Source organism: Eptatretus burgeri, chromosome 13, assembly GCF_056783735.1.
Source record: "Eptatretus burgeri isolate ZD-2024b chromosome 13, Ebu_testis_v1, whole genome shotgun sequence".
Lineage (NCBI taxonomy): Eukaryota > Metazoa > Chordata > Myxini > Myxiniformes > Myxinidae > Eptatretus > Eptatretus burgeri.
In genome coordinates, this window is record NC_140973.1 from 41,311,012 (window position 1) to 41,325,053 (window position 14,042).

The window sequence follows — 14,042 nt, forward strand, 5'->3', positions numbered from 1 at the left end:
ATGTGCAGTCACAAAATCAGATGATGATATTTATTAAGAGCAAGGAGGGACAGAGGCTCAGGGGAAGGGGGAAGGAAAGGTGGTGGGTGGAAAGAGAGTGGGTTAAAAGTAACACATTATGTGGTACACAGGGGAGGAAAGAGGGGGGAAAAAAAAAACAGCATATTTGCAAATGTAATAGAGAGGAGACTGCTTGGAATTTGTTTTTGTGTTTTTTAAACCTTTGTGCATAGTGTTCCATAAAAGTGTTTTAGATGTGCATTTCTGCAGGACAAGACTTGCATGCATAAGTAAGAATCCAACAACGATTGGCAATGCCCAGGAAGTACTTGAGTGTTCTTTCACACACTTGGTCAGGTCCTGAGAACCACCAAATTGAGATTTATGAATTGCAGTAAACATCATCATTCATATATTCAAGACCTTCCAAATGCTGTTGTAAGTCATGACACAAACCTGTCTTCATGATGACATGAGTTGTTCTGGGGGTAAAATGCTGGGAAAAAGAACCACCAGCTTTACTTGCAAACTTTTGCACAATCGCCTGCAGAATAGCAGGAGAAAGACAAAGTGGTCAAATGGTATTATTTTCCACCAAACAAATGTACAAGTGTAGTGCACACAGAAAATGAATGCACAGCAAAAGCATTACTCACAATCTCTTTCTTACTAAGTCCAGATGAAATCAGATTCATAGCTCGCCTTGACACAGGGACTGGTACTGATTGGCTCGACAGAGTCTGGCTGGAATGCAGTGGAAGTCGGTCTGAATTTGGTGCAAGTGGAGAATGGTCTGAGGGAGAGCCGCTTGAGTACAGCGCCGAATAAGACCGGCCTGAAGGATGGTGGCCCACCAAGTGCATCGTCAATGGAGAATGTTCCGAGAGAAGTTTGCCTGCACGTAGTTGTTGTTGAGGTTGGTCAGACGGAAGTCGGCATAAATGCAATGCTGGCTGGCGAGAATGCAGTGCCAGTGGAGACTGGTCCAGCTGATGTGGCTCTTTTTGCAGCAGCAGTAAGGAATTGTCTGACAGTTGTAAGCTTGAGTTCAATGATGGTGAAGACTGACTCAAAAGAGGCTGGCCCGAGTGCAGTGCTGGAAGTGGCTGCATCGGCAGAGGCGGCTCGGCCGGCTGCAGCAGCGGAGGTGGAGGCGGCTCGGCCGGCTGCAGCGGCGGCTCAGCCGGCTGCAGCGGCGGAGGCGCCTGGGCCGGCTGCAGCGGCGGAGGCGCCTGGGCCGGCTGCAGCGGCGGAGGCGCCTGGGCCGGCTGCAGCGGCGGAGGCGCCTGGGCCGGCTGCAGCGGCGGAGGCGCCTGGGCCGGCTGCAGCGGCGGAGGCGCCTGGGCCGGCTGCAGCGGCGGAGGCGCCTGGGCCGGCTGCAGCGGCGGAGGCGCCTGGGCCGGCTGCAGCGGCGGAGGCGCCTGGGCCGGCTGCAGCGGCGGAGGCGCCTGGGCCGGCTGCAGCGAAGGAGGCTCCTGGGCCGGCTGCAGCGACGGAGGCTCCTGGGCCGGCTGCAGCGACGGAGGCTCCTGGGCCGGCTGCAGCGACGGAGGCTCCTGGGCCGGCTGCAGCGGAGGAGGGGGAGGCGGCTGGGCCGGCTGCAGCGGAGGAGGCGGAGGCGGCTGGGCCGGCTGCAGCGGAGGAGGCGGAGGCGGCTGGGCCGGCTGCAGCGGAGGAGGCGGAGGCGGCTGGGGCGGCTGCAGCGGAGGAGGCGGAGGCGGCTGGGCCGGCCGCAGTGGCGGATGCGGAGGCGGCTTGGCCGTCTCTATCGGTGGAGGCGGCTTGACTGGCAGTAGCGGCAGAGGCGGCTCGTCCAGCTGCAGCGGCTCGGCCGGCTGCAGAGTTGGAGGCAGCTGGGCCGGCTGCTGGGGCAGAGGCAGCTGGGCCTGCTGCTGTGGCAGAGGCGCCTGGGTAGGAGGTTGGCCTAAGTCCAACCCTGGCAAAGACTGGCCCAAAGGAGACTGTGCTGAGTTCAGCCTGGATAGAGACTTGTGCGAAGCGGGATGGTTTGAGTGCAGCACCACTTTCTGACCATGAGTCGATGTTGGCCAGCCTAAATGCACTGCTGGCAGAGACTGGCCCAACAGAGGCTGGCTCAAGTGCAGTGGTGGAGGAGGAATTTTTGAGGGAGTTGAGCCCAGGTCCACCACTGTCGAAGACAGGTTTGAAGAACACTGGCTCGTTGGACACCCATGAGTTCGAGACGGGTCCAAACATACTTCTAACCTGTTAAAGGGCTGAGGTAACGAAGATTCTTTTGGCCTGACATCTGAGCCTGTGTCAATCAGATCATCTGTAGAAGAATGTGAGGAGACATTGTTCATAAGGTCAGGAGAGGCTTCTTCAAAGAGAAACGATTCCTGGAGACCACCAAGCTTCTTTCTCCTTTGACTCTTTGTTGTCCTTCCTGATTGTTCAAGACTTGCACGAATTGATGGACGTCCATGGTACCCAAAAGATCCCTCTACCACCTTGAGATCACCATAAGCCACATCTTCAAGTTCACTTGCCTCATTTCCCTGTTCTTCCTTCCAGCTTTTACCTTCATCCTGTTCTCCCATTTCTGCACTATCTTCTTGTAGAGCAGTCTCCAAAGCAGAAATCTCTGCCGCCATTATCTGCAGTTTTTGACGCAGCATCCGTTGTTCCTGCCAAAAAAGGTGTGCCACAATTGTTATTTGTATATTTTGTCATTTATTCCATAGCTCTCCTGCCAATCCTTTCTTTTCATACCATTCTCTCTCTCCTCTCATTACAGATAACTGGATATTAAATGAAAATGTAGTCTCACTCAATAACTTGATTTTTCCAGTAAAGAAACACCCACTTGTCATTATTTTGAGCTTGTATCAGTATACATAACATCACTTGCAAATAACGTGATGTAGAAAACAATGAGAAAAAGGACATGGGCAGGGTCTGCGAGTGGACAATTTGATTGGTCATGAAGGCGTAAAATGCCGTAATATTTTACCAAGTACCAGACTGATAAACAGAAGGTTTAAGAAGTGCCAAGAAGGCGATTTGTGTTCTGCAGTGTTCAAGTATATAATTCAATTAAAATAAAATGAATTTTAAAGCTTAAAAGAAAAAAAATCGGAAGTTCACCGCCGTTGATGCAGTGTCTTTTTACACCACCGTATTTAACAACTTACATGAGTTCTTCGTGCCTGTTGTTTGTGTCCTTTATGACGTTGCCAAAAATAGCAAGTTTCCTGTTTGGAATGATTTTCAATTTTGTCTGACTGCCAGACACAGTAAAAAGCATTATCTCACTCCTCATTGAGCATGCACGATCAGGCCAAATTCAGACAAATACTCAACTACAGTTTTGTTTTTCGATTCATGTTCCGAGTCGTGTTCAAAATACAACATTCATTTGAAATCAAGTCGTTTCTCGATCATAAACTGACATTTGTAACAGAGACAAAGTTAACCAATTGCTTAACCCCGCTTTATGCTTCACGTGCGCGGGGTAAAAATGCAGCCAAAAGTAGCGGATTTGCTTGGTTAATGGCAATTGGTTGTTTCCACAATTCCAAAATCTTCTCCAAGTAAACTACAAAATTGTCCACCTGTGTAGTAATCTCCTCAGGGTAGCTGGAGTTTGTACATTCGCTGGCACAACTCAGATCCCCGTCTGATGAATTATCTGCAACACAAAGAATTCAAACTCACCACCAACTATATCTGCTTCCAATACAAGATGTTGTCCTTGAAAATTTAAACCTTCATTTTCCAGTTATCATTTCATCCTTTAATCCTGGATCTCAATATGTATCCTCTTACCATCTGTTGGCCTTCCATCATCCAGCCATTGGTTAGAAACATCACTGCCAGCTTGTTCACAGTCCAAGGGACTCCAGGATAAAGAAGAAGTGTGCAAGGATGAAGGAGGAACACAGAGTAAGGAAGATGAAGTATTGGAATTCCTTGAGGCTGAACAAAAGGCTTCTGACTTTTGAGACAATGCAATAAATTGATCTGGTAAATCAACATTGGACTGTGCAACAGTTGGAGAGGAAACAGGACCAATCTGAGAAGGTAAAGGTTGAACATCAGGGGTTAAATTGACATCTTGTGCAGCCTGGGAAGTGCAAGAGGGGAGTGGACAGGTAAGTTCTTCCTTTCCAGAGATTGGCTTGGTAATTCGAGAAGAGCCGCTACTTGAGAGGTGCTCATTGAAATGGGAAGAAAAGGCAGACTGTGAAGCTGTGTTTTTGTCCAAACAGTGTTGTTGTAACAAAAAGGCACGCGAAGGCAGTTCTTCGTCCTCGGAAGAAGATGAGTTAATTGCAGGTGGTGGTCTACTGCCCCGCTTGCGTACCGGTGAATCAGAGATGTTGGCCTGAATCAAAGGAATTCCAAATTCTTTCTGCGTGTTCCCACAAACATATTGTACACTTACCGATAGCCCTTCCACATTGTCACTTGTGCAAATCTTTGCATTGCTTTCCTTTAATTCCATATTTCTCACATCAAATTCTATTCCCTCTTCATGAGACAATCTCTCATTGTTCTCTTCTTCCCCGTGCAGAGACAATTGGTTCCTTCCTTTCTCTTCAGCATGAGTGGCATTCAGTTCCATACGGTCATTCTTGGTGTTCATCTTAATAGTCTTCAATCTAGACTCTGCACTTGCCTGCAAGCTATCAGTTTCAGGAATTTGGCAAAGGTATTGTAACGAATCATCATTTAAACCAGCGTCACCAGCAAAATATTGAGGTTTCTCAAACCCCTGTTCATTGATGCACCCCTTAATGTTCTGCAATAAAAGTTGGGACATATTTTCACTTTCCTCCATCGTCTCGGTGAAAATGTCATTATCTGTCACTGTTGACGTTTCACCTTCTTGGCTTGCAAGGTCACTCGTTCTTTCAGCTTCATTCACGACGTCGTCTAAGCATCTTTCTTCCCCTGTAACTGAAGCATCGGGTTTGGTGACGAATAGTGCGTTGTCATCACCTTGTGGTTTTGAGTCAAACTGTAAGGATCCCTCGAGATGCAGCTTTACATTTTTGACACTGCCAACTACCTTTCTCACCATTTTATTTCTCGTACAAAAGTCTTGTTCTTTACATAACGCCAAAGTTGATCCATTTTGTGAATAGATGAACAAATGCTCAGGGGTTTCTGAGCCGCCACTCTCTTCCAAGACTTCAAATTTCCCTTTTTTCACTCTTTTCTCACCTTCCATCTCATTCTCCTCCAAACTCTTGCCATCTTCCAGCTCGCTTAAAACATCTTCTTTGAGAAAGTCCTCTTCTTCCTCGACGATCATCACATCGAATAGGCCGTCCATTTTTCCGTCTCCTTTCGACACATCATTTTTTATACGGTTGCTTTCTGCATTCGCCACTTTTTCATTATCATTGAGGTTGGCCATTCTAACTTCCTCCACCATTACATCCTCTGTTATGGTGCACATTATTCGTTCTGCAATCACGTTTGCATTCTGGCCATCAATGTCTTCTTCTTCTTCGACTATCAGATCCTCTTTTACGCTGGAGGTACCTCCTTGTATTCCAATCATACCATCTTTTTGGCTAAGTTTTCGTTCCATTCCGATCATAACTTCCTTTACACTGCCCATTTCTTCCTCAGTTCCCATCACATCCTCTGTTAGGTTCGCCATTACATCTTTTGCTTCAATCATATTTCCTTTGAAACTGTCGAACCTATCCTTTTTGAGGCTGTATTCTTCTCCGTCGACCACAATATCAACTTTCGCGATATCTCCTCTCTTGACTGTTATTCTATCTTCTTTGAGGCTACCCACTTCTCGCTCTGCTATCATGATATCCTCTGTTGAGCCGTCCATTATGTCCTGTGCAAACACCACATTTGCCTTCAGGCTGTGCCTTTCCTCATTGATGATTGTTAAGCATTCTTTGAGGCTGTTCAATTCACCCTTTGCTTCCATAACACTCTCTTTGCCTGTTCCTTTCTCCACTTTCATTTCACCCTCTGTTCCTTTATCAGATTCTCTTTCTATAATATCTTCTTTCAGACTGTCCACTTTTACCTCTACCTCCATGCTTCCTTCTTTCATGTTCTCTTCCACATTTTCTTTCATACTTTCCATTTCCTCAGTATTATCACTCAGGATCTCCTGAAGTACTATCCCAGCCTCAATCTCTCTCTCCAGTATTTTTCTGTCTTCTGTCACTTTCATTTCATCCTTTTTGTCTTCTTCAATTTCCTCCCTTCTCCGGATCACACACTCTTCCATTTCATCTCGATGATTCCTTGTACACTCAACTTCAAAATTGCCGTTCACCCTCATTCCTCCTTCCCTCAGGATCACCGATTCCTCACCAAGTAGCTTTTCTTTCGGAAGAGGAGTCTCAATACTTAAATTTTCTGAATGTAGGGTTGAAGAAGTACCTGGCGTAGCAGAAACCTTGTCAAATTCAACATCCTCAAGAAACAGTTTAGACAGCAATAGCTTCTTGTCGATTTCTTTGACACTACTGTTTAATAATATCCCAGAAACTGATTTCTCTTCTAACTCAGTCATACGAACTGCATCACTTTCATCTTCAATCTGCTCTTCAGTGGATTGCAGGATGGTTGTGCAATGAGTTGTTGAAGTCATCAAATGCCCACCGTTTAGCTGGTTCTGTTGTTTCCATCTATCAGATACTTTACCTTTTCCCGGCTTATGGATAAGCTTTTTCACCCCATCATCTTTCCCACCAGATTCCAAGATAATATCCCGACCAAGTAATCCTTTTGGAGGGCGCAGTGGGCTTCCACACCCAGTGTCCTCACTGCTACTGAAATTTTCAATAATTGTTTCTTTAGTGTGATCAGCAAGGGTCCTTGCACGTCCAATGAACAACTGCAGTTGTTTACGCCCTCGCCATGTCACTCGAGACGTTTCTGACCCCTTCTGCCTCTTATTTCTTGGTTCTATTGAGCATGGAGAAGGACTTTGATGAAGCCATGAAGACCATGTCCCCTTATTAATTATTGGCATGGCTGGTACTGATAAGGGGATAATCTCCATTTTTTCACTATCCCCTACAACGACACTACGTGCTGAGACCGGCTTGTCACCATCCTCATCTGAGATTGCCTCGGCACCGCCGCCATCTGAGATTGCCTCGGCACCACCGCCATCTGAGATTGCCTCGGCGCCACCGCCATCTGAGATTGCCTCGGCACCACCGCCATCTGAGATTTCCTCGGCGCCACGGCAATCTGAGATTGCCTCATCGCCACGGCAATCTGAGATTGCCTCGTCGCCACCCACATGCGAGACCGCCTCAGCATCATTGCTTAACACTGGTTGTGAAAAGTTTCTTCTCTGCATGCTTGGAAAAGCATTTTTCTGCTCTTCAGCTTGTATTACTTCCACATTGCAATCCTTCACTTCAACTCTGTGATCATCAAAAGTGAGCTGGTCATTGTTCTGCAGAGATGTTCGCAGTTTGTGTTGCTTCTTCTTTGTATCTCTTAGAGGGTACGAGTTTGATCTTACATGCCGTTTGTACCTTTTGTTTCCTTGATAGTACTTTCCAAATACTTGGTCTTCCAGTTGGCGATAGCGGGACATTTCATTTTTGCCAGCCGTGGTTGGGCACACTTCAATGTGAAATGGGATCTCTTTTTCTGTTGCCTGTGAGCTGCTTGGAATTTGATTATCTTTATCAATATTGGACAACCATTCAACCACCTTCTTAGTTCCCATGTTTTTTTGCACTGTTGTGCACAATTTATCCACATCACAGCTATTTTCCTCTCCTTTCCAATTTTCACATTCCTCCAAAGAATCCTGTGGTGCGGTATCATGATGGTGTGGTGACGAGCTGTTCTCCAGCCTCGACGCCATCACTTCAGTTTGAAACTGAAACCTCTTGCTGCTCCGTCTTGAAGTATTTTTTGTGCTAATACATTGAGCAAGACCTGTGGAAGCCACTGCACACAAAACCTCCTTTTGAACTTTATCAGCACCAGGACGTTTTGAAATTAAAATTGCTCCATCTTCTGCCACTTCCACACACATCTTGTCATCTTCTCCCCCTTTTAGTTCCTGCCTGCTCACCACACCTGAAGACATGGTGAGAATACATTTTCAATGAAAGGTGTGCAAGCAATTAAACAGACTATATCACAGGCAAGCACAATAACAAGATGTCATAAGCTGTAACTAATGCAATGGAACTTCAAATGAGGAATAGTCTGGTGATCAATCCAATCTCATGAGGGTTTTCTTTTTCGTTTGTATGCAGCACAAGGCTGCTAGGTGGCATCATGGGCTGAGAGGCACGGCTGTGCCACTGATGCAATGCCCTAGGCCGGTTTGAGCAGGAATTTGAAATTTGTTCATGATGTCGGTGTTAGCTCACCTACTCTCCGCGAAGGACACCATTGGATCGTTAACGTCCACCAACGTATGCTGGCATATGGGACGCCATGCTGATGAATCACCTTGCTTGTGAAACACCGGGATGACAGTTTAGAGCTGGGTCAGGATTTAAACCCAGGCTAGACAGCTTAGAGGCAGTTGTGCATACCTCGAAGGCCATCCTGCCACCCACCTCATGAAGTTGTTTCCCGTTTAAAAAATAAACCGCTCAAACCAATTGGCCATAAGGAATCAATCCTTTACAACAAATCTCTTCGGAAATACATCCGTATAAATATCCCACAATTTAAAAATAAGTTCAGACACGTTTTACATAACAAGTGTAACAGACTCAAATGTTCTACACTTTATGTAACAAAAGCTCATACTGAAAAAACATTTTGAAAGATCTATTTCAATTTTCTTCACCATTACCTGCACAATTCAATGTATGCCTGGAAAAGTGGTTTTATGAAAATGTAAAAACCATGTTTGAGCATCAAACACCTTTTATGTGTTGACATCCATGGCGGTTTTGTTTTGGAGCATTATTGATTTTCTCAACTGCCGTTGGAGTTCGACCTTCAACATCATGGTCGTTTACTTCACTGGATGGATGGGCAAAGGATCTGGAATAGATAGGCATAGTGGAGGATGCATTAAAAAAAATCTATACAATAAAGCAGGAGTGTCTGTCTGTGTCCATTCCCGAACTACTCCCTCAGTTTTGGGGCTAGCCCCACCAAACTTTCTGTGGAACTTTTCAGAGTCCCAGCGATTGTCCTAAGGTGGATGGGAGGTTTCATAAATTTCTCAACACAATTATGATTTTGAGTTTCCACCCGAATGAAACCTCTGTGTCTGTCTCTCTATACATTCACAGTTTCACCATTTACCACATGTGGAAACATTCCCTGGTGTGATAATATCTCAATACAATTGTGATTTTGGGTTTCCACACGAGCAATGCCGCTTTTTCTCCATCCCAAGAAGGGTGGGAGGTTTCCTAAATTTCTCAACACAATCACGATTTTGAGTTTCCAACCAAACAAAGCTTTTGTCTGTCTGTCTGTCTGTCTCTCGCTCTCTGCATGTAAACTCATTCACGGGTTCGGCATTCGCAGTTTCGCTCTTTACTGCATGTGCAAACATTTCCTGATTCGGCAATATCTCAATACAATTGAGATTTTGCGTTTCCACCTGTACGACGCTGATCTTTCTCCCAAAGGTAGAAAAAAAAGACAAGGAATCCAGTATCTCAAGAAGTTTTGCAGTGAATTAAATTGTCCACATGTAGACACATTCGGGGGTTTGGCATTCTCTATTTCGGCTTAAAAAAAATTATTTTGTGCACATTGTCGAGGCTCTGCAGAGAGCGAGGAAGCTCCTGCTTGCTGGTCTGAGGGGTGACAGATGGTATGGCAGAGGGTGGAGTCATCAGCAAAGAGAAAAAGAGGATTTTCCAGTCGGAGAGATCATTGATGAAAACCAGAAAAAGAACAGGGCCCAGAACGCTGCCTTGAGGCACTCCAGCCTGGACAGGAAGAGGGGATGAGAAAACTCCATTTTGGAGTATATATATTTATACCATCATCATAATCATCGTCGTCATTTTACAGCGGTTTCCATGCTTGCATGTGTCAGCCGTGGTTCACCGAATGGCTGCTTTGCAGGTTGCACAATCCCTTGCTTGCCATCTTGTTAGGCCTTCACTCTTTTAAGTTCATCTCTCAGCAACACATTCCATGTTTATCTCTGACGGCCTCTAGCTTTCCTTCCATTCACATTCATATTTATTCACCTCCTCACACAACTACCCGACCACACCCTTTCCACATGTCCAAACCGTCTCAACCGAGCTCTTCGCATAACCTCACTAATGCTTTCTATACCTAACCAATTTCTTAATTCCATATTTGATTTCCTATCCTTCAGTGTCACATTACACATCCATCTCACCATTCTCATTTCATTCTGTTCACACCTCTGTTCATCCTCCTTTTTGATCACCTATGTTTCACTGCTACATACCATCATGCTTCTAACACAAGCTGCATAAAGTTTTCCCTTTCATTGGAGAGAGAGCGAGGTCTCTCTTGATGTCAATAAGGGTAACAACTCCCTAACCTTCCTCCAGCCACTTCTAATTCTTACAATCGTTGCTGCTTCTACACCACCACCTGCATCAACCATATCATCAACCATATCATAATTCCTCCCTGATGCCACTATACCCTCTTATGCACCCAGCAGTTGCAGGATTTACACAATATTGAATTGCTACCTATACCTTTTTACAGACAGCACAGGGCCACGTCCCTCTTTTTCCACAATTCCTTCTCCCGCACCACTAATCAGTACTTTTGTTAACCTCCGCCATCTTCGAAGATGGATGGAGGTTACTGTTTTCACCCCTTTCTGTTTGTTTGTTTGTTATCTTGCCAAAACGAAGTTTTTGCAAGATATGTTAGTCAGTTTGTATGTTTTTTTTTTATTGTTTGTTTGTCCGTAATCACATATAAAAAATTCTGCAGAGCACAGTTATCATTGGAAATTTTTGTAACTTCGCATATCAGAGGCCTATAGAGGTCCCTTTCAGTGCACAAAATTTTGAAGGTCAAGGTCAAAGGTCAAGGTCACTTTGTCGCAAATCAGTGGAGTCGACGAAACCCTTATTTTTTTGAGTAATTTTGATCGGATCGTCTTCAAACTTCATGGGAATATAGTTCATGGTCTGGCGCTCAGCTGATTACTTTTTGGTGGCGATTGGCCTTGACCTTCATGGTTAGTGCCTAAGGTCAAACATATTTGACCCCAAGGTCAAATTTTCAAGTTTTAGGAACCATATCGTGTAGTACCTCAAATTGAACACCTCTAGATATGCTTTCTAGATATGTCAAGCTTGAGACATTATGATGTCATTTGGTGACGTTATGAGGCAAACGCATATTTTTCATGGTTACTCTAGAACGATTCTCATCGGAATCTCTCGTAGGCAGATATTCCTCAAGGAGTCGCTCCTGGTGGATAGCAGCTCTGTTCACCTCAGTGTGACCTTAAAGAAGTCACACGTGGTCACCTTTTGGCAAGATACGGGTCACCCTGCGGGTGACATTGGTTTATTTGTTTGTTTGTGAATAGTATTACGGAAAAACTCTTGACGGATTTCGATGAAACTTGGTGGGGGGGGGGTTAGGTATGGTCCGAGGATCCTGCCATTAAATTTTGGACTTGGTCCCCCCCCCCCTGCCCAAAAAAATTGTTAGAGAAAAAAAAATTTTGTTTTGCATTTCTACATTTTAAGTGATTTCCAACCCCCCCCCCCCACCAAAAATTTTTTTTTTGCATTTCTACATGTTTTAAGTGATTTCCAACCCTCCCCCAAAAAAATTGTTACCCCCCCCAAAAAAAAAGAGAAATTTTTTTTTTTGCATTTCTACATGTTTTAAGTGATTTCCAACCCCCCTCCCCCACCCCCCAAAAAAAAGTTTGTTTTTTTTTGCATTTCTACATATTTTGTGATTTCCAACCCCCCCCAAAAAAAAAATTGTTAGAGAAATATTTCTTTTTTGCATTTCTACATGTTTTAAGTGATTTCCAACCCTCCCCCAAAAAAATTGTTACCCCCCAAAAAAAAAATAGAGAAAATTTTTTTTGCATTTCTACATGTTTTGAATGATTTCCAACCCCCCCCAAAAAAAACTCTTACCCCCCAAAGAAAAAAAATTTTTTTTGCATTTCTACATATTTTGTGATTTCCAACACCCCCCCCAAAAAAAAAGTTTTGAGAAAAATTTTTTTTGGCATTTTTACACGTTTTAAGTGATTTCCAACCCCCCCCCCCCAAATTTTTTTTTTTTTGCATTTCTACATTTTAAGTGATTTCCAACCCCCAAAAATTTTTTTTTTTGCATTTCTACATGTTTTACGTGATTTCCAACCCCCACCCCCCCCCCAAAAAAGAGAAATTTTTTTTGCATTTCTACATGTTTTAAGTGATTTCAAACCCCCCCAAAAAAAATTTAGAGAAATTTTTTTTTTTTTTTGCATTTCTACATGTTTTAAGTGATTTCCAACCCACCCAAAAATTGTGAGAGAAAATTTTTTTTTTGCATTTCTACATGTTTTAAGTGATTTCCAACCCTCCCCCAAAAAAATTGTTACCCCCCCAAAAAAAGAGAAATTTTTTTTCATTTCTACATGTTTTGAATGATTTCCAACCCCCCCAAAAAAATTCTTACCCCCCAAAGAAAATTGTTAGAGAAAAAAAAATTTTTTTTGCATTTCTACATATTTTGATTTCCAACCCCCTCTAAAAAAAGTTTTGAGAATTTTTTTTTTTTTGCATTTTTACACGTTTTAAGTGATTTCCAACCCTCCCAAAAGAAATTGTTACCCCCCCCCCAAAAAAGAAAAAAAAATTTTTTGCATTTCTACATGTTTTAAGTGATTTCCAACCCCCCCCAAAAAAAAAATTGTTAGAGAAAAAAAAAATTTTGCAACTTTTTTTTCAACAAAATTTCGATTTTTTTTTTTTGGCATTTTTACATGTTTTAAGTGATTTCCAACCCCCCCCCCCCCAAAAAAAAATGGAGAAAAGAACTATAACTCTCAGCACTGTTGACATATTTAATGAATAAGATATAAGGTTCACTTGAGTGACCCAGCAGTATTGGTGGCAGAGGTTTTGCACTCTCCCTAGTGCTCCCCCTCTAGTTTTCACTGTATTCACTTTCAGTCCTCTGACTTCCAAACTGTATATTTACCCATTACCTCTTCCACACTGTTGGCTATCAGCACTAGGTCATCAGCATACAGGAGTTCCAAAGGTGAGCCTCCTCTACATTCCTGTGATATAGTCTCAAGAACCATGATGAACAGGATTATACTCAAGACTGATCCTGATGAACATCCACTTTCACTTCAAAATCCTCACTCTGCCCTCACAGAGGTTTATTGGCCATCATACATTGTCATGACTACCCGAACTAACCAATCCTCTGCACGTAACTTTCTCATGGACCATTGCACCACTTCCTGAGGCACCCGATCAAACCCCTTCTCCAAATCTACAAATGTAAAGTACAGTTGTTTATTCTTTCCCAGATATTTTTCCTGTAATTGCCTCGATCTTGTACAGCTGATAATCTCTCATATCATAAGAATTGTGCAAATTATGACTAAAGCATTAAATTTCTACCAGTGTTAGTACATGCCATTAGCTTCATTTTCAGATCAGGAGGGAAGGCAGATTTGACCTCTGAGGACCGTGAGAGGTCAATGACCTCAAAGTATCAAAATATTGATGTTTGGCGTCATTGGTTAATGGTAAACATGTTTATGATGTACAAACCATGCATTTGTGTTCCAATAAAAGTGTCTACATATTCCACACAGCATTGGTAATTATTTACAGATGTCTCGCTTTGACCTCTGAGGACAGTGAGAGCTCAATGACCGAAAATATCAAAATATCGATGTTTGGCTTCATTCGTTAATGGTAAACATGTTTATGATGTACAAACCATGCATTTGTGTTCCAATAGAAGTGTCTACATATTCCACACAGTGTTGGTAGTTATTTACAGATGTCGAGCTTTGACCTACTGGTCCTTGACATGAGAGACATCATGGACACCCCAGTGGCAGAAACTGTGAGGAAGATTGAGTCCCTTGGTGAGGAGCAGTA

At 43.7% G+C, this 14,042-nt stretch overlaps 1 protein-coding gene across 2 annotated transcripts in view; it reads right to left on the bottom strand.

Annotated features, from left to right (window-relative positions):
• BRCA1 (BRCA1 DNA repair associated) overlaps positions 1-14,042 on the bottom strand; it is an 81,045-nt gene that overhangs the window by 23,443 nt on the left and 43,560 nt on the right. Inside the window, exons 9-14 of one of the 2 annotated variants that reach the window (XM_085852160.1) lie at positions 8,861-8,982; positions 3,790-8,055; positions 3,576-3,652; positions 657-2,648; positions 457-544; positions 283-360 (exon numbers count right to left, since the gene is read on the bottom strand). In XM_085852160.1, coding sequence (XP_085708286.1) covers positions 283-360; positions 457-544; positions 657-2,648; positions 3,576-3,652; positions 3,790-8,055; positions 8,861-8,982 — 6,623 coding nt within the window. The remainder of the gene's footprint in view (positions 1-282; positions 361-456; positions 545-656; positions 2,649-3,575; positions 3,653-3,789; positions 8,056-8,860; positions 8,983-14,042) is intronic. The other variant, XM_085852161.1, reaches the window with a different exon arrangement.